Genomic DNA, 19,236 nt, shown 5'->3' on the forward strand with positions numbered 1-19,236 from the left:
CTCGATGATTGGCCGCCTTGACCGCGCGCTGCGCCGCGCTTTCCGCTCTGATTCGCTACGTGGAAAAGTACGCGCGGCGCCGCGAAGGGATTGGCCAGTGTGGCTACGCGCCGCACGGCTTCCCGGGATCTGATTGGCGGTGGGCGGAATACGCGCGTAAAGCCCGCCCCTTGCGCGGCCAAGTGCTGCTGAGCCCTGCGCTGCGCAGGCGCGGGGGGCGCCGGTGGTGTGCGGAGCCGCAGAGGATACCGCACGCGTGCGCGGCGGGGCGCGCCTGCGCTGTGCGGGCGGGGACGAGGGGGCGCCTCGAGTGCTGAAGGTAAGAGGCAGCGGCGGGGCCGCGGTGGCACGTCCCGGCCTGTGGGAGCTGCTCGAGTCCTTCCGGGGCTCGGTCCGTGGCTCCGGGGAGGCGGCGGGTCTGGGAGGGCCGCACCGCAGCGATCGCGAAGCGGCAGGTCCCAGGCGGCCGCTGTTTCACCGGTGTGTGGCAGCTGCCGCGCCGCGGCTCTGCTGGCACCGTGCTGCTCGCTCTGTTACCGGGGTGTTTGTGCGAGGTTCTCGGCAGTGCAATAGCTGTAAAAGGCGGTTTAACCAGCTGTCCGGGGCGGCATCGTCCTCCGCGTCCTTCCCGGTGACACCGGGAACAGGCACTAGTGTATCCCTGTTCAAAAAGCGGGATCTAGATCTTAACACAAGGATTCTCATGGTAAACTCTGTTCCTCACTTCAGGTTTTGTTCCGGAGAAACTGCGTCCTCTTTTCTGTATGAATGTTCCAAGTTTATTTCATTTCACATCCTTACTGAGGGAAGCCCGAACGCCGGCCTGGACACTATGGATTTTGGGGAAGCGGCACCTCTCCCTATCCAGAGCGCCCTTACTTCAGGCAGCACGGAAAAAGAACTCTCTCAATCTCCTTGGACTAATTGAGGCAGAGTTAGAAGAACAGTTTGTGAGAGGTGATGGCCCAGGAGGCCAAGCCACAAATAAGACAAACAACTGTGTTGTCTTGAAGCATGTTCCATCTGGGATTGTAGTGAAGGTAATTGGTTTATTCCATTAAATCACAAACTGGTATCATGTCTTCCACGATATTAATGCATCATCACAGTGCAAATGTCAGGGAGGAAAAGTTTATATGTAATGTAGGGAATCTCAGCCAGAAGCAAGTTTTGGCTGTCAGAAATAAACTCTTTTGGCGTAGCTGCCTTTCAGAGGCAGCTCTCACATTCCTGTCACTCTTGTGAGTTGGAATGTCTTCCATAACAAGTTGATCAGATTCACTCTGCAGATTCTTTTTAAGCATTACTCTTGCCTGTGGATCCACTTCTTGTGGATTGATACTTTGAAATTCATCTTTGCTTCCTTGTCACAAGGGGGAGACACTAAGTTAAACTCAGAAACAGCTCTCCAAGGTAAAATGGGAGCATTAAAGATTAATGCAAAAGCCAGTCTGACGAGTTACAGTAGCAAAGGAAGAGTTTCTTTACAGTAATGGCAGGAATGCATAGACTGAAAGGGAAAGCAGAAGAATAAAGAGATTAAAGTTCCAGTAAAAATATCCTATTGTATTTCTTCAGTGTCATCAAACAAGATCAGTGGAGAAGAACCGGAAGATAGCCAGAGAAATCCTGCAGGAAAAAGTTGATCTTTTCTACAAAGGTGAAGAAAGTGATGTTTTTAAAGAGAAGAAAGCATTGGAGAAGAAGAAGCAGGAGAAGAAAAGAAGAGCAAGGGAAAACCTAGAAAGGAAAAAGCTTTTTAAAGAGATGCAACAACTGGATAAGAAATGAACGTGTGAAATACAGACTTGCCTGAGCAGCGTAAGGGGAATGTTTGTCATTATACCTACACCCAGGTTTCAAACTAACGGATGATGTAGGGCTCCCTCATCACTGCTAAAAGACCAAGTAGTGACCTTCCATTACTGTAAAGCTGAAGTGATAAAAGCAGTTGTATTCCTGCTTCTGTCTACCATCATCTCATTAATCACATTTAGCAATCAGTTTTCCTGCCAAGTTCAGAAGATGCTAAAGCAATCCTTGTTAAAAAGGAACTATAAACCTTCCATCACTGTTAATGGAGACCACAAAAATGCAATAGATTTCCGTCTGCCTGGATGACACGTTATGATGCTTCATAGGAGTTTAGATACTTGGGGAGAACAAGCCTAAAACCAACCCTCACTCCTGTGAGTCACGTTCTTCCAGTTCAAAGGTAAAACTGGTTATTACAGCTGAAGAACACGTGCTGGAAGCTGCCTCCCAAGGCAACAGAATCCAGTTCACCCAGGCTGTGAAGTAGTTAACCTGAGCTCTTAATGCTGTATTTGCTGCAAGTATCCATAGCTCCATAGGTGTTAGACAGCCCAGACAGCCCACCTGCCTTAGGATTTAGATCTGATTGCACAACAGTGAATTACAGTCACTTATTACATTAAGCTCAGGCATTGGGTATCTTCCCTCATTTCAGACAGTTTCCCATGTTCTGCAAATACAGCTGCATGTCCTTTGTTACTGTCACTCTGAAGCCACTAGCAAGGAATACTTTCCCATTTTAATCCCATTCGCAACTCTAACTGCTTAACCAGAACTTCCCTTTCATTTTTGGGCAGCACCTCACCAGCTGCCACCAAGTTTTGACCTTCAGCATCCGAAGGGAGAGAGCTTCAGGAAGTGAGGCCACAGTCTGTGTTTTGAAAGGAGTGGAGACTACTGGCAACTGTAGCACCTTCCAACTGCATCCGGCTGTGCCACGGATGGAAACTCACCAGCAATCTGCAGGGCTGTTCCCTAGTTCCCTTCTCTGTTGCTGAACCTGAGCCTCCTGCATGAAGGTTACATTTTTAGCTGACAGTTCTTGTTCCTGGAGTATGAATGCGATTAAAGTGACTGTACAGAGTTTTAATACAAACTGTTAATGAAAATAAGCTTTATTACGTCAAGTAATAAATACATACAAAGATGCAAATAACAGTTTTAGTAATTTATCCAGAATTTTCTTTTTCTTCTTTTTTTTTTTTTTTTTTTGGCAAACTTGAAACTGAAATCTCCAGCCTTAATGTAGAAATTAGCTTTCCAGGACCTTGTTATTATTTAATAGGTTTCCCTATTTTCCATATAACTCATGCACTTTAAATGGACTTCAAAGCACTAACAGTCATGCAAATGTTTATGCAAAACGAACAAAAAAGGGAAAATAAGAGAAGGGGAAGGTTATTTCTAAGCAGGGTCTATGCTGTATGACAAAGTGTGACTTAGCAGACTACAAGGGACAGCATGCTATTCAGCATTCATTAAACAAAATCCTTAGAGCTTATGTCAAACTGTGGAGGATTGACAGTTTGGGGTTAAGTGAATACAGTCAAAGGAAAAAAAAAAACCAAAAACCAGAATGAGACTGTGGCTGGATAAGAAGAGAACTGAAATAGAGCCTGGGAGAGAAAGAGCATTCCTCTGCATGCAGTTCAGTTTTCATGTTTTAGAAACATTTTTAGGGAGTTTTAATGTCTTTACAAAATGCAAACCCTCAGGAAGTTGAAAAATCCTTGTTTTCTCATTCTTAACTATACATTGTCATAAGGGTGAAACAAGAAAGGCAAAAACATTCAAAATAAAGGAATTTGTCTGAATGTTTCAAGAGTCAAAAGGAATAAGTGTTACTTTTTTTTCTTCATTCCGCAATGGAATGAGCGGGCTAGGATCTTGCATTTCGTTCCGTCTCAGCCAAGCATTCCCGAACTAATCCTCTGGCATGGATAATGCCTGCAAAAGAATTGGACACGTTTTCAGTCATCTCATTCAGGTCACACTTGCAATGACACTGCAGAGAAAAGTTGAGGTATTTCTGTCCTGAGTTGCCAAGGCTACCACAGAAAAGGGGGAGACCCCTCACTTCCCAAACATCAGCTGCTGCTTTCCCAAACTGCCATTATAAATGGAAAAGAGGCTAAATCAGGAATGAGAGCATGGTAAGAGATGTAGGTCTGCAGTGACAGGTACATCTTATGCGCAGTGCAGGCCTGTTGAAAATCAGAGACTTAACAGAAAGGGGGGGGAAAACCCATCTTGCCTCCCTGTGAGTTATTTTGCTACAGTGGAGTGAAAAATAAAGACAATGTTATCTGGGGAGTCATTTTAACAAGCTCTGAGAGTCTTAATACCTTGGGATAGTTCTCTGAGACGATGCACCAAAATCCAAGCCTCCATAATACTGCTTCAACACAAGTTGTGTCTCTTGTAAGAAGGATTTTTTTTATGGTGTGTGCAAAAAGTTCCCTCCTAACACTGGCTCAGCTCCCAGTGTAAGTCATCACCACTTCACATGCTGCCACATCTACTCTCATCTGATAGACATAATGTGGAATTTTTCACTACAAGTCCTGTTGCCTTCAGTTCCAGCAATCTGGACCTCCATTCTTAATCCTGGAACTAAATCTAGATTCATGTTCACAGAGCTGCTGAAAGAACAGAGCCTGAGATGGATTTTAGAGATGAGAGACAAGACAGGTTTTTCTACTACAAACGAGGTTATCTTTTACTGACAGGACAAGATAGAAAGTGATTTCTCTGCTCAGTCATGCTCCTTAACAAGGTGGAGAAAGGACAATAACACATGAGATGAGGTTTAATCTCTATTTAGAGATAATGGATTCTGTTTCTAGAAGGCTGCTAGCGCAGATCACAGCAACAGCCTTTACTTCCAAGGAGTATTGACTTGGTACTTGACAGGCACAAGGTTTTGCAGAGGGTTAAACTGACACAGACAAGTAAAGCTGCATCCTGCAGTTGTAGGATGCAGAAATACATACTTAAAGCCGTGCATCAGACCTGGATCTGGTGGCAGGATGCCCAGTTTATGCAGCAGAACTACCCTGAATGATGTAGAGCAGTGGGAAATTGGCCAGTTTTAGAGGTCAGCAGCCTCCGTGCTCAGGAGCAGGTGGAGCTGGGGACGTGGCCAGGGAGGCTGCAGTCACATGGGTTATCCTCAGTCACTTTTGCTCTCACACTTGCACATGCTCCTTCAACCATCAGGCTCCCAAAATGGAAAGAGAGGTATGTCTGTGACCAAAAGATGGCAGCAAAAAGTATGTATTTGGGATTCTTCGCAACACTGGCAAGTCACAGTGGCAGCACTGAATGTGAAACCTACCTTAGGCAGCAAACTGAATACTCACTACGAGCAGCAGCAAAACAACTTCTCCTGACCAAACTGAGGATGGCTGCATCTCCCCAGCCCCTCTCAGGTTGTCCCCATTAGCCTACTGCCATTCATGATCTATTAATACTGACTCAGGCAATGCAATAAAGAGACTCCAGCAACATTGATTTTAGCTGGGCCAGATTCCACTTACCACTCATCAGCAGACTTTATTGCATCCTTTCCCAGAACAGCTACTAGTCATTTTATTGCATGTCATGGCAGATATATTACTCTCCCATAATGGTTGAGCCTTAAATAAAGCTTTGTAGTCTTGGGTAAATGAAAGGGGGATTTGCAAGGTGGTGAAGTTAGCCTGCTACAATAACATTACCATTCTGGGTTGAAAGCATGAGCCAAACTCAGCACAAGGACCAAGGAAACAGTAACTACATTATGCTGGCGAAGGACAGAACTGCCAGCACAACTGTTGTCCATGGCCTTTCAGGGTAATTTCAGGAGCTGGGGCAGTGGAATGTCCCACTGCTCCTTCAGAAATATCCCTCTCACGTCCCCTGCAGAGGACAATGTCAAGCTGATGTCAGCAGTGGGGCATGCAGGGGTTTCTTTTACACTGCAAGGAAAGGGCATTTATTACCCCTTTTAGCTGACAAAGCAAAGCTGGAAAGCCCTATCAGCCAGGCCTAAAAGCTTCTATGTCCCTCCCTGGTGGGCTCTTAATGACATCCATTGACAACAGGTAACAGAGTGGAGGAACAAATTTGTATGTTTGACATCTCAGTCTTCACAGCCCTCCCTGACAACCTTTTATTCCCTTTTTGTAGCTCTCCATCAGCCTCAGTGTGAAAATGCACTTTAGTAAAGACTCTTGGGTCAAGTAGATGGGTGATGTACATGAGGAGAAGTAAACAATGCTTGGCCATGTATTCTGGAGACCGGGGAGAAAGAGTAAATTGAAGGGACAAGTCAGCCACCAGGAACCTGAAAGCACATATCCATTAGACACCTTAGGGGTCTGAAAGAAGATCTGAAATACTAACTGAAACTCCCCCTGTGCACATGAAAGCCATCTTGTCACTGGTTTATCCATCAAATGCAGCATGAGTGGAGTATCGCAAGGTTTCAGTTGCTCATTAATACACCCAGTTTAATGATGAGCTCAAACCAGCTGCCTCCTTTCAAAGGAACCAGTTGTCATACACGAGCAGTCAGTGCTCCAAGTGTACGCGACATGATTCTTTTTAAATAGATTTAAACATTACCTCTTTTTAGCCTCTCCATCGCGCTTTTACTCCCAGCGTACGTGGGTCTAATCTCTTTTCCTAGTTCTTCTATGATAGCTAGAAGTTCTGCATATTTGCTTTGTGGTACTTGGCTGCTGCTGGTCCCCTGTAGTTGAAAGTAGATTCATCTCAATCAAATACTGCTACAAACAGAACAATTACAACAAACAGCAACTGGAAGCTCAGGGAGAAAAAGCCACTTTTTAAGACATTATAATTTCAGGTTTATTATAGAAACATCATTTGCTTTTTGTGGTTGTCACTACAGTTGGACACAATGCTACATGCCCTTCAAAAATCAGGTTCAACTGGGAGCATGCAGCTGCAAGGGAGGGAGCTTGGGTGAAACAGGAGCTAGAACAGAACTGCAAGAACAGCAAGCTGGGAATTGCTTATTTAACTGTTTCTGCTTCTCCAGGGTTTAGGTGCACATTTTGCGGGGAAGGCAGGAGAGTGAGAAGCAGATAAAGCAAAACTGCCCGTATCATAAGGGAAATCCTACGAAGTCAAAAACATCTCATGGCAAGTTTACAGCCGGATTCCTGAAGCAGCCACAGGACTGTGCGTGACACACACTTTATGGGACTAAAATTGAGAGTGTAAATTTACCAAAGAGAAACATTATACAAATAGTCATTTTTTAACAAATAAAATATGTGAAGAGCTCTTCTTGTACCTCAACATAACTGAAGACATGTTTCACAGTGACTCAGATGGGATGGGACTAACAGTTAATTAGTAACCAATCTCACTCAGCACTCTGCTTAGTCTAATTTGATCCCAAGACATGTGTGATGAATCAGTCTGCCATTTGGGTTTGATTTCAGATCTTGGTGGGAGGGAGGAACACCTCAGATTACAGGCCACAATCCGGGATACTATGTGGGGTCAGTGATCTGATTAAAGAGAAACAACAAGCAGAGCTGTACCTGCATCCCCTGTGTGTAGCCTAGAGATGGGGGTCCGTAGTCATTTATAAGCTGTCTGTATTGCGCGGATGTTGCCATACTTGTGGATGGAGAGTGAACGCTCCCAGCTGGAGAGAGAAGAGAGGAAAAAACACCCTGTTATTATCTAAAGATTAATTAGTCTGTTACATTGGGACACATTTTAATCACTTTTCGCTAAAGCTGTGACCTCTCACCTCTGTCTGAGCTCACTAATGACATTTCACAGGCACGGTATTTGCTAGGAAGAGAACGGTTAAATTAATGCTTCTCTCATGTTTGCTGTACATTTGGAAACAGCACAGCCTGCAACATTATCAGTGCAAATTGTTTGCCTAAAAGTGAAACAGAGTGTAGCATGACAGGTTGTTCTGCCTAGACAAACTGTAAATATTAAGGAGCCCTATTTTTGCAGATATACATTCCACATAGATGAGTCTAATGTACTGTGCTATTTTTACTTTTTCAGTGCAAGTTATCTGAAAGTAATTTTGCAACTCAAAGTGTCATCACATGGTCAATGCAAGTTACCCTCAGTACTATTTTCAGCCAATGCCAAAACTATTCATAGGGAACAGTCGGTTGAGGTATATCAGATCTGCTGCTCATTGTATGACACCGGAGGCGAGGACTGCTACCTTTATCCCTCTTTGTGTGATATCAAACATTTTTAGCCAGACAAATTGTGCTGTGTAAGAAAAGCAAAGGGAAAATAACATCACCTTGGGTTATGGTTACTTTTTCTGAAGTTATAAAGGATTATATTTGGATCTACAGGGTTTTGAGTCAGCTGGGAGTTCCAAAAACAGACTCTAGTGCAACCATTGATGAACTGCTCCAGAAATGAACCATCAAAACACTTCTTCCCCCTCACCCCACAACACTAAGGATCTGAGGCTGAGAAACAACCTTCAGATTTTTCTTAGGGGGCTTAATTACGCTGCCCATTTCCCACCAGTGCTGGAGGACCTCCTGGCTATGGACTGTACCTCAGGACTAAGGGCACGTTACGCCATTCAACTTGTTTGCTCTTGCAGCCAGGGTGCCCCTGCATCCACTGATGCTGCTGTCTTTGCCTGTAGGCACAGACACAGACTGCCTGCTGTCTGGAAAAATCTTCCCTCTTACAAAATCCTTTGCTGAAAATTCCCAACTGTCTCTCCTATGAGGAACAGATCTCATTTACCAGCCTTCATTTAAATCTAAATTAAACCGATGCTAAAAGTCACTGGGGCTTAGAACTATGTAAATCTCTAGGCTTTGTTTTAAAGTTGCAAGTGATTTCGTTCTTGTTTTTCCCTTGCTGCAAAAAGGATGAGCCAGCAGTCACCCTGTATAAAACGAGGCTGAACACACTGGAAGAGACTCTTGCCCTCAGTTGGGAAGTCTCTTTCCACTTCAGAACCGATCACTAGATATCACTGTGGTGGCGTCTCCATTACAAGAAGAGACCATGTTCTTAATTTTTACTAGTTAACAGGATATGAAATCCTAAGAAAGGCAAACTGGGCTGATCGCTAGGTCACCTTAAAAAGGCAAGGTTTCTCTTTGTCTTTAACTGAGCTGCTAAACCTTGCAGCATTACAATCTGCATTTCTGGCCAGGTTTCCCATGGAGCCAATTGTCACATTTTGCTAAAGCATAGTAAAAGCCCAAAAAACTTAGCAACACAACCCTAGAGTACAGCACTGGGAAGAAAACCATTAGTTCTTCACATTATCAGCTCAAAATGGTAAGATTTCTGTATGTAAACTCGATATTTCAAGTCCAGATGACTGAGTTTCAACAGTTATCAAACATGACACAACAGCAAACCGCGTCTTTCCTCCAAGGACTTCAAAATGCTTCAAAACCATTAATGAGCCCCTTGTGCTGCAAGGTAAGAAGCTTTAATTACCTCAATTAAGCAGAGAAAGACTAAAGTGATTTTTCCTCATGTACAATAAAACAAAAGACCCATCCTGCAAAGACTTGTTCCTGAACTGTTATTGCAAGCAGTCACATAGAAGACCTGGGAGCTCCAAAGTGGTTCAGAACTCAGGCCAGGACTCTGATGACCAGGCTCAGGAATCCTGCTCTACCCACTGAACAAACTCAGCTGCAGCAAACCAACAACTTATCACCACCGTGTTGGTTAATGACAATATACAGATAGTTTAGTGATTGTTTCACATCATGTTGATTTAAGCAATTTCCCAATCAAGGTCTGTCCAAAATAATACAGCAGGGTATGTCTAGGTAAGAAAGAAACCCTATTAGAAGGCAAAGCAATGAATCTAGGTGCTGACCAAGGAAGTTCCACAGGTGTGGAAGCCAGCAGCACACGCCGCCGCAATGGACAGGAGTTGGAAGCTTGACTCCAGCAGTGACTCAGTCACCACTGAATGACAAAACCAAAGAAGAACTTTCAGGAGGCAACCACGAGTAAGAACCTGCCGCTGGAGCTGGAGCACTGCTGCTGATGTGAATTAGCAGTGAGGTGGGTAGAGTTCATCCCTTCAGCAGCCAGGGGTGCTGTATTGTCTACTGTACCCGCCACATATGCAGAGCTGTGCTGCAGACACTAGAGGCCATCGCTGAGTACGGCATGCCCTGCCAAATGACAGATCGTGGTAACCATGGTGAGTTTACCCGTTTCTTTGCAGTCTGCATCAAAAATGTAATAAGACATAATGCCATGCGCCGACCACTTTATCAGCAGCAGCAGGCCCTGAGAACAAAGAAAAGGATTTGACTTGGCCGTGGTACCAGCCTCCATACACCCATGGCAGAAGTTGTGCCAGTCAAACTCAGCTGGAAAGGGGGATAAAACAAAAAATCCTTGCTTTCACCTCAATTTAAGACGATGCAATCATGAAAATGAAATTAATTGTGGGGGTATTAGTATCTCAGAGGGCAACGGACCCTGAGCTTTGTGACCTATTACTTTCTATGTTAATACCACGGAGAAGCCCTGGGTTTTGGATGACTATTACTCAATTAACCCAAAATCCAGCTGCATGTCTGAGCATTCTGTATAGCTCAGATTCAAAAGCAAAGACTAAAGATCACCAGCTATTGCTATTATAGTGAGCAAGAAAAATTAGGCCAGGAAGTCTCACAGTCAATACCCATCAAAAAGCAGTGTGATGATTAGGTATTCACTAGAGAGAAAAAAAGGAGGGGGGAGCTAAACTGAGGCTCTCTCACAGTGAAATGACAATGGAGACAAGACAGTTAAGAATTGACAGAATTGAAAAAGGAGTGTGCTTGGTACTGAATTTAAGAGACATCCTGTATCACGTCCCAGATTGTCTTAGTGCTTGCTGTTGTTTAAAACCTCAGTTAATACAGACACTTTCCTCCCTCCACTTTCCTAATTAAATGTACACAAACCCTTTTCTATACCCATTTATCCTTGTGCCAACAATGCCTTTCATTTCTGCATTCAAACAGAAGACTGCCAGAAGCATTTTCCCCCCACAAAAATATAGTTATTTTCTTGTTAATCAATATTAATCTGGTTTAATTGGGTGGGAGGGTGTAACAATACAGCAAACAGAAATGAGATTTCTGTGTCAAAATCTCTTCCTTCCAGCAGTCTCTCTGAGCCCAAATTAACACCCTGGGAGACAAAGGATCTCACATCAATCTTTGTTTGCCTTAACTCCCACTGACCAGGAATCTTCCCATTCATTTCTGGTACGTTTGCAGGGATCCCTTCAGGTCCTTTGCTACTGTCTCCAAGCCTGAGCAATGATACCAATTTGCTGATCTAAGTTTTAATTCTCTTGCTGCTGCTTGCTGTAAAGGTACCTGGGAAGGCAGCTCGCCGCGCACCCTGCAAGGAAGCAGTGGGAGCAGAACATCAGGGCACACTCACCTGATCCACTCCCAGAAGATGCCACGGCTTCTACACAGCTCAACTGCCACCCTGTCTCACTCTCACAAACAGCAAAGTAAAATCAGGAACAGTTACTCAACTCATCAAGTTACTCACATAGAACTGACGTGGACAAGCCAAGAGCCAACCTCAGCGGATATGTGTTTCTCTATACCCTGTACTTTGTGAAGTCCTGTAAAACTGTGTAAGTAAACTCCTGCCATTTTACAAACTCCTTCCACACATGAACATGACAGCATGTAAGAGACACCTATAGCCTGGAGTTTATCCAAGGTACATGGTGTAGTCTGTGGAATCTCATGGCTTGTTTCACAAAGTCTACCTCGTTTCAGTGTCTCCTCACACTGGGGTTGCCTGCAACATAAACCCTGTTGCCATTGAGATGGCTAATGGTCATCACCTCTTTACGTAGAGCCCAGTGCTGTTACTGCCTCTGCCACACCAGTGGAGGACATTCCTCGTCTGCTTCACATGATGGCACCTTGATTCCTGACAGTGTATGGTACAAGACAACCGGGCTGGAATATTTTAACTGAGAGGATATGAATTTCTCTGTCCTAAACCAGACAACTTTGCAAGAAAACACCTGAGAAGCTGCTCTGCCAACACACACCACGAGGCATCTTCAAGCACAAGGGGAAAGGTAACATCTTCAACCAGCGCAGCCATTTCAGCAGCCAGTATCTGAGCACAGCCTGAACCACACTTGCAGTGTTTTGGCTGATTACCAGAATATTTGATTCCTTAGCCCTTTACACACTCTGGTTTAAGTTCAACAAGAACTCCTTGCCGTCCACAGGACACCACATGTATGTCTACACAAGCAGATCTACTGCACAGCCAAGCCACACACTACAGGAGTTGCCAACCCAGAGTGAAAACGGAGTCCCCTTTTCCCCCAACCTTGCAATAATTTGTTTAATTTAAAATAATAGACCCTGTTCTCATTTGCACAAAACATTCCTTATAGCAGTGCCTGTGAAAGTTATATTTTCACCCACTATTTCCCCCTTAAACAGCCCTTCTGGTAGAAACAGACCTTTCTTTGAATAAAACTATTTCCTTTTAAAAAAGTCCAGTGCACACAGACATAAATATGTTCTCAAGAACTAGGACATGCTTTATCTTAACAGCCAGAGGCCTTGCTCTTTTGATCTGTCACACTCTGGACTTTTCCTCTAGCATTCTCGTTCTTTTTTATCTTTCCATGTGGATAACGGTCATGTCTTATGGCTCCTCTTCCTACCCCCCACCCTTTTTTTTAATCAGAAAACCAAAACACAGTCACTTGGACTCCCCATTCTTTTCTAGCTTAAGACACAGGACCCGCAAGTTATTTGGCAGAAGAAGAAGAGGATCCAAAGATTAAAGCGTTTGGTGCATGTACACCACACATGGTTGGGGTGCGGGGGGGGTTTGACTTCAGATTAGATTTTAGTGTGGTCCCCCAAAGTGTCTGTACCACGGCTATGGTTCAAAGCCATGCAACCTTTGATTTGGACTTTTGTCTTCCCATTAAAAGGGATGGAGCATCAGTGTTACACAACTGGAGCAGAGCTCCTGGTTTACTTTCATCCAAAAGGAATCGAGTTAGCATGAACCAAAACCACCCTGCAACTCAACCACAATGTGATGGGTGGGGACAATGAAGAGATTTGCTGGCTGTGAAAACCATCCCTTTGCTCTAAAGCAAAACACTCAGGCAGACAAAGCCAGGAATGCCAGTTTTCTAAATGTGCCAACAAGTCCACCTGAAAATTGCTAATTCTGAAACACACTTAGTGTGCTTTTAACTTCACACGGTCTTCAAGACATCAGGGAAGCAGCAAATTTCAGTCTGAATCAGAGGTGGAGGGAATGTATTTCCTAGAAATTACCTCCTCTGCTAAGGCACGAACACTTTGCTCTCTGCTCTGCCTACAAACAGTATTCTTTCCAGTACTCCCACTTCAAAAACAACCTCTCAATATGGACAACATCATCAAACACAAGCTGTCTCTGCAAAGGGCGACGAGCAAGCCATTTGCTCATGCAAGTCTGCACTGCAGTCGTAATCACACAAGGAATGGCCTAGTGTGGTGGGTGCCATTTCGCAGGACTGAATGAAATTGGTCTCTCCACTTGCAAGCTACAGCCCCAGTTAGAGAAACTATCTTCTTTTTACCTCTCCATCAGAATTTGCACTTTTCACCAGGAAACCTGTGGTTGCTGGAGGTGTCTCAGGTGCACACCAGCCCTGCTGGTCCTCACTAAGCAGCACCTGCCATACAGGTCACCATTTATTCATGCAGAGCCAAGACACAGCTCCTTCCCCTGCCACAGCCTGCTGGAATTTGTATTTTCCAGATCCTACAAACAACAGGTTCTAAGCTTTACTTACAAGATTTTGTTTTGAAACCTGACATTTCTGCAAGACTTAGAAGGAAACCAAAGGAAAATCCCAAGCTGTTTCTGCTGGCTTCTGTATCTTAAAACTACTTTTCTCTCACCTGTGCATACTCTGACTAAAACAGGAATGCTGGTGAATACCTCCAGAGCCAGAAACACATGGAAACAAGGAGACAGACAAACTACAAACCAGTTCACAGCTGGTGTAAATCTCTCTGGTTCCACTTAAGTCAATGGAGATGCTCTACTCCAGCACGGCAGCTGGCCCTCTTACAGAGAAACAGTTAAACAGTATGAAACACAAGACAGATGAGGAGGAAACAGTACGTGCAGGATTCAGTAAGATAAGCAAGAGAATACAAACAAATCAAAACGTGGCTGTTAGAAAGGATTACAGAGGTTCCCCTGGGACACTGCAGGGTCAGGTGAGGCTGGGAAGGTAGAGCCACAGCACCACAGGTCATATCACAGAATCCTAGAATGGTTTGTGTTGGAAGAGACCTTAAAACTCATCCAGTTCCAACCCCCTGCAACAGGCAGGGACACCTTCCACTAGAGCAGGTTGCTCCAAGCCCCTGTGTCCAACCTGGCCTTGAACACTGCCAGGGATGGGGCAGCCACAGCTTCTCTGGGCACCCTGTGCCAGCGCCTCAGCACCCTTACAGGGAAGAACTTCTGCCTAATATCTAAATCTACTCTCTTCAGTTTAAAGCCATCACCCTAACAGAGGTAATGTTAGGTCCCTAACAGAGCACCTTTTTACTGCCTGGACAAAGAAGGTGCTTGTGCAGGACATCAAACAGGGCTCCCCAAGCACAGGCAGTTTGGAGTTGACAGCCTTGGGTGCTACACACAGGGACCCAATTCCCAAAGCACAGGCCCTCCAGAAAGTGACTGATAATTTGGACAAAACACTGTAAACTGGGTTGCAGACAGCCTGGGCCAAGTGTCACCCCTTCCCTGGGCAACAGGGAAGAGAAATAGGCACCAAATTCTGCTGTGACAACACATTCTCCTTCCCTCACCCTGGTGTGAGGCAGAGGAGTCAGCACCCGGATGCTTCCCGCATCCTGAGTCACTTGCGGAGCAGCTGCATTTTCCTCACCCGCAGTCATCCCCAGAGCTGCCGACAACCCACAGAGGCTTCCTCCTGTACTTCCTCCCCCCAAACAGCTCCTCTCCCTCTGGACTTCAGTCCAGGTTTCTGAGCCCCCAAACACGCTCCCATGCGAGAACAGAGCACAGCCACCCATCAACCACAACAGCTGCATCTCGCTGATCCACTTACTGACCACAGTTTAAACATGATTTTGCAGAGCGGCCACTCTCAGCCTAAACTTGAAAAGAGTTGGCTCTGCAGCAAGGACGCAGCTCCTGGAGCTGAGTCGACACTGCCTTTCCAAATTCTCCTGCACCGCAAGCCCTGCACTGCAGGGAAGCAGCGTTACCTCCCAGAGGAAAATCCCTGTGAGATCCACAGCTGCCCAGAGCCCTCCTTCGGCCGAGACCAAAATATTCAGCATTCATACAGAGAGGCTTCTGCAGGGCTGATTTCAGGCCAAAAGGGACAGATTTCCTGTTTTCCTCTCCTCTGCAGGATGGGGCGGGGGGGGAACCTTCACCCCAGGTTTGGAAGCAAACCTAGGATTTATCCTCCTGGCTGGGGGGGCATTTAATTTGAGCACAATAGAGAAGCAATCTCCTTCAACTCAGAATTAAGCTCCAGAAAGGAGGGGGCCATTTGCAGTCATATCACTCTGAATGCGATATGTGCAACTGCAAGGACTGCTTTGTCTAACTCCCTTGGCCTTAGGCCACGGTGCTGGCAATACCACTAGCTAGAGGAAGAGCTGGTGCGTGAGGATAATGGCAGAAGACAGGGAGGGAAGAGAGAGCCCATTTTGGATTCAGAGGAGGACGTTCTTTCATTGAAAAGATTCTGGGGGTGTTGAGGATGATCCGAACTCAGAAGAGAGGACAACTTAGACAGGAATAGTTCCAGCATGACAGCAAACTGCTGCTAAGTTGCCATTACAAGGGGGGAAAAAAAAAAAGAAGGGGGGGGGAGATAAAACTGCATGAAAGAATCTAAAGCGCTGATCGCAGCCGGAGCGTTAGAAAGCACACAGACACGGCAGCAAGAGGGCTCGAGACAGAAACTTCACTGCTCAGCTCGCATTGTGAGCGGCATGTCTGAGCCGGGATTCTGCAGCCCTCACTCGCAGAGCAGCCAGACCCGGATCCCCCCCATAGCATGACCTAATCCCCACCCCTCACCCACCATCGCAAAATACCACCTTTGTTTTCCCTGCAATTTTACGGCTGTTCCGGAGAGCAAGGCACAGGTTCTCGTGGGAGCCGACAGGAGAACGGTTTGCCTTGCTGGGCTTTGTTTTGTTTCTCTTTTTCCTCCGGTGACACTTCTGCTTTTTGTCAGAAATCCTTAGCACATCCCCTGCTTCCTGACCCCTTTCGCAGAGCAGCGCCCGGGCCCATGGCGCTCCCCACACACAACCCAGGCACACTCAGCCTTTACACACTCGCAGCCCCACCGAGCTCAGCTCCACGCAGGATCACGGCGTCTGAGGCGCAGGGACCTCGGTTCATCCACCAGCTGGCGACGGCTCCTTGCAGTAAAACAAGATCGCTGCTCTCCTGGTAGCTAGAGCAGAGGTGCATCTTGTTGATCCCTTTCGCTCATCAATCTCCCAGGGTTACAACCACAAACGGCACTATAAAAATCACCCGGGCAGACTTCTCTCCCTCCTCAGCCCAACTGCAAAACTTTCTCTTCTCAAAAGGAAAAAAAAAAAAAAAAAAGAAAGAAAGAAAAGAAAAAAACCTGCCTGATTCCTGGCTGTGGATGGTCTGATGCCAACCCTGCAGGCTGGGGCTGTGGGGAAGGGAGATGGGAGGATTATTTTTAAGTCGGAACCAACTTCTCCATTTTGGTTCTGGTTAATACCAGCCGACGCGCACGGATTAGCGAGATCCCTTCCAAATATCCCACAGCGAAGCCAATTACTGCTGCGGCTTTGTTCAGGCTGCACCGATTTACACAGAGTCCCCGCCACGGAGACCCAATTGTACAGAAAACACCTCAGCACAAGGGAAACACACTCGTCTGCTGTTACCTTCAGGAATTAGGGAAGGGAAAATAAAACGGGGGGGAATGTAGTAAAAAAAAAAAGTTAATGCCATCAAGGAAACTTTTTAGTGAGGGAAGTTGGAAACACTCCTGTACAGATCCAAGGAAAAGAAGTCATTTTTAAAAGGGCTTTTGTAAGAAATAAAGAGGAATTCCTGCTCCCCTCCCCGCCCTTCCAAAAATCACCAGGGAGCGGAGCGGGCTCGCCCGCCCCGGCTGCTCCGCGGAGCCGGGAGACTCTGCGGGGGAACCGGGGACCGAGGGTCCCCCTGAGGCGCCGGCGGCCCGCCCCATCGGCGGCGGGCGCGGGGCCGGGGTCCCTGGCGGCCGTTTCGCCTGAGGAGAGCGGCCCGGGGCGGCCCCTCCGCCTGAGGAGAGCGGCTGAGCGGCCGCACGCGTGAGGCGAGGCGAGGCGAGGCACGGTGCGGAGCGAGCGGCACTTGCGGCGTCCCGCCAGCAGCGGTCCTCGCTGAGGCGCCGGCGGAATATTCCTGATCCAGATCAATCAGCCGCCCCGGGGAGCCGAGCATGGAGGAAACCCGGCGGCCGGAGCCCCGGAGCGGCGGCGGTGGCGGCAGCGCGCGGCCGGCTCGGCACCCCCGCGGAGGGGCGGCGCGGTGCGGTGCGGGGTAACGGCGCCGGGCGGGCGCTGGTTAATGGCGGCGCGGAGCCGGCGCGGAGCCGCTGCCCCGCCATACCGGACTGGGCAAAAACTCGAGTCCGGGGCTTTTCCCCCTCCCTCCCCAGGTGCCGGTGCGGCACCGCGGGGCCCCGCCGCACGCCTCCCAAACTTACCACCCAGTTACCGGCGCGGACTTACCCGGGTTGAGGGGAGTCCCGGGGATGTGGGCGTTCAAGTTGGGCTTGTAAGACATTCCCAGAGACATGGCCAGCGGGAGGAGGAGAAGCGTCCTGAAATTCAGTGAAGCGTCTCCGTGTCTCCCAGACACTTTGGGTTGTTTACAGCAGTAGCAGCACCGGCAAATATGGCCGTCAGTTATATTGACACCCACAATGCAATATATCATCCATACATCATGAGGAGACGCCGATCCAAAAACTTTGGGGCAGACGAAGCAGCCACCCGCCGCGGCGGCCCGGCGCCCCGCGCACCTCGGCGCGGAGGGGGCGCGGAGGGGGCGCGGCGGCGGGGGGTGCCGCGGCCATCCCCTCACAGACAATGGAGCTCCCCTCAGGGACGCCGCCGTGAGAGGAGCCGGGCGGGGAGGGGAGAGGAGGGGAGGGCGGGCAGGCGGGGAGCCCGGCGACGGCGGCGGCGGCGGGAGGGGGCTGTTTTAATTAAACTTCGGAAAGTTTTGGCACAACTTCTCATTTATAAACGGCTCTGCCCGCGGCAACGCGCGGGGATCGCGGACGGCGGCCCCTGCCAGAGGAGAAGGGCTGACGCGTCCCTCAGGGTGGCCCGAGTGTCGCCGCCTTCCCGCCTTCCCCCTCACCTCAGAGCCGCCGTTCACCTCCGGTTTATTCCGCGTCTAGTCCCGTTCCCCCCCCCCCGCCGATTTCGATGGAAAATACCTGTTGATAATATTAGAATAAAAGATTATTTTTTATCTTGGATGCCGCCAAGGAAAAATTTGCCATTTATTTAATTTTTTCTTAATTTCAAACCACTATTTCTCTCCGCTTGAAGGTTGAAGGTTAATGTAGATCGCAGCTTCGGAGGGATTAAAAAACACAATACGAATCTCGTTGGTAATCGACTCATTTTCTTCTTGAAAGCAGCAGTAAACCTACCCACCCCCCCTTTTCCCCTCCCCCCAAAAAGGGAAAAAAGCCTAAATTTACAGATTAAATTACGAATCTTTCCAGCCTGCATCTGCCACTTCAGAACTCGTCCTTTTCAATGCAAGGCATTCAGGTTTGCTCCTTCTGTCAATTACTCCTCTATAATCGTTAAATTACTCCAGATTGATAGCAATATAACTGCATGGGACCTGGACAACCTCTTTCCGTGCACAGCTCAGCACAAGACCCACAAGATAAGACCCACATGTGTATCTTCCCACTCTGAGATGGGTGACGTACTTGGTAGTTTTATTGCACATGCTAATTAATGTCTGTCCAAGGCAATAAACTGCTCTAAATGCAGCGACAGCAAACACAGGGAGCCTGATCCTGCTCCGTGGAAGTCAGGGACAAATTCCTTTTAAGAGACATGGATTTAAGCCCATAGTATCTCTGCCCTGGGCTGCTCTGCAAAGGGAGGCAGGTAGCATCTCCATTGCAAACACACAGAAACAGTCACGGTGCAATTAGATTATTTCCTCCACATAAAGGAGAATTGAAGCAGGGTGGGAGAAGCGAGCCAGCCTTTGACCCCCCCATCTCCTGCCCTAGCAACTGCATGAAGGAAACATCTCAAAATGATGGCTGGTACCAGATGAAATACGTGATCTTGTTATGGT

The 19,236-nt window shown here is 47.3% G+C and overlaps 2 protein-coding genes across 8 annotated transcripts; one reads left to right on the forward strand and one right to left on the reverse strand.

Moving 5' to 3' along the window:
- The first annotated feature begins 203 nt into the window (after positions 1 to 203).
- Positions 204 to 9,331, forward strand: C11H12orf65 (chromosome 11 C12orf65 homolog). Of its 3 annotated transcripts, none has more exons than XR_003993898.1 (4): positions 204 to 319; positions 730 to 1,040; positions 1,579 to 2,215; positions 2,613 to 3,641. XR_003993898.1 is itself a non-coding variant. In XM_030502479.1 (4 exons), the coding sequence occupies exons 2-3, from the start codon at positions 765 to 767 to the stop codon at positions 1,789 to 1,791; spliced, it is 489 nt and encodes a 162-aa protein (XP_030358339.1). In that variant the 5' UTR covers positions 214 to 319; positions 730 to 764; the 3' UTR covers positions 1,792 to 1,821; positions 8,169 to 9,331. The 3 variants fall into 3 exon arrangements, 2 of the variants coding, with proteins under 2 accessions (XP_030358339.1, XP_030358337.1); XM_030502479.1 differs by lacking the exon at positions 2,613 to 3,641 and adding an exon at positions 8,169 to 9,331 and having other exon boundaries at positions 214 to 319; positions 1,579 to 1,821; XM_030502477.1 differs by having other exon boundaries at positions 214 to 319; positions 1,579 to 1,821.
- Positions 2,900 to 18,036, reverse strand: CDK2AP1 (cyclin dependent kinase 2 associated protein 1). 5 transcript variants are annotated; one of them, XM_030502472.1, is made up of 4 exons: positions 17,631 to 18,036; positions 7,374 to 7,480; positions 6,424 to 6,550; positions 2,900 to 3,762 (listed from the first exon to the last, which is right to left on the reverse strand). In XM_030502472.1, the coding sequence occupies exons 1-4, from the start codon at positions 17,836 to 17,838 to the stop codon at positions 3,695 to 3,697; spliced, it is 510 nt and encodes a 169-aa protein (XP_030358332.1). In that variant the 5' UTR covers positions 17,839 to 18,036; the 3' UTR covers positions 2,900 to 3,694. The 5 variants fall into 5 exon arrangements, with proteins under 5 accessions (XP_030358332.1, XP_030358333.1, XP_030358335.1 ...); XM_030502473.1 differs by lacking the exon at positions 17,631 to 18,036 and adding an exon at positions 16,215 to 17,257; XM_030502475.1 differs by lacking the exon at positions 17,631 to 18,036 and adding an exon at positions 16,509 to 16,916.
- Positions 18,037 to 19,236: the final 1,200 nt, after the last annotated feature.

Source organism: Strigops habroptila, chromosome 11 (genome assembly GCF_004027225.2).
Source record: "Strigops habroptila isolate Jane chromosome 11, bStrHab1.2.pri, whole genome shotgun sequence".
NCBI lineage: Eukaryota > Metazoa > Chordata > Aves > Psittaciformes > Psittacidae > Strigops > Strigops habroptila.

Coding starts and splice junctions, on each gene's coding strand:
- C11H12orf65 (XM_030502479.1), top strand. CDS start 765: ATGAATGTTCCAAGTTTATTTCATTTCACATCCTTACTGAGGGAAGCC. Junction 1,041..1,578: donor CATCTGGGATTGTAGTGAAG/GTAATTGGTTTA, acceptor GTATTTCTTCAG/TGTCATCAAACAAGATCAGT.
- CDK2AP1 (XM_030502472.1), bottom strand. CDS start 17,838: ATGATATATTGCATTGTGGGTGTCAATATAACTGACGGCCATATTTGC. Junction 7,481..17,630: donor CGGGACTCCCCTCAACCCGG/GTAAGTCCGCGC, acceptor TTCTCTCTCCAG/CTGGGAGCGTTCACTCTCCA. Junction 3,763..6,423: donor GATGGAGAGGCTAAAAAGAG/GTAATGTTTAAA, acceptor ATTCTTTTGCAG/GCATTATCCATGCCAGAGGA.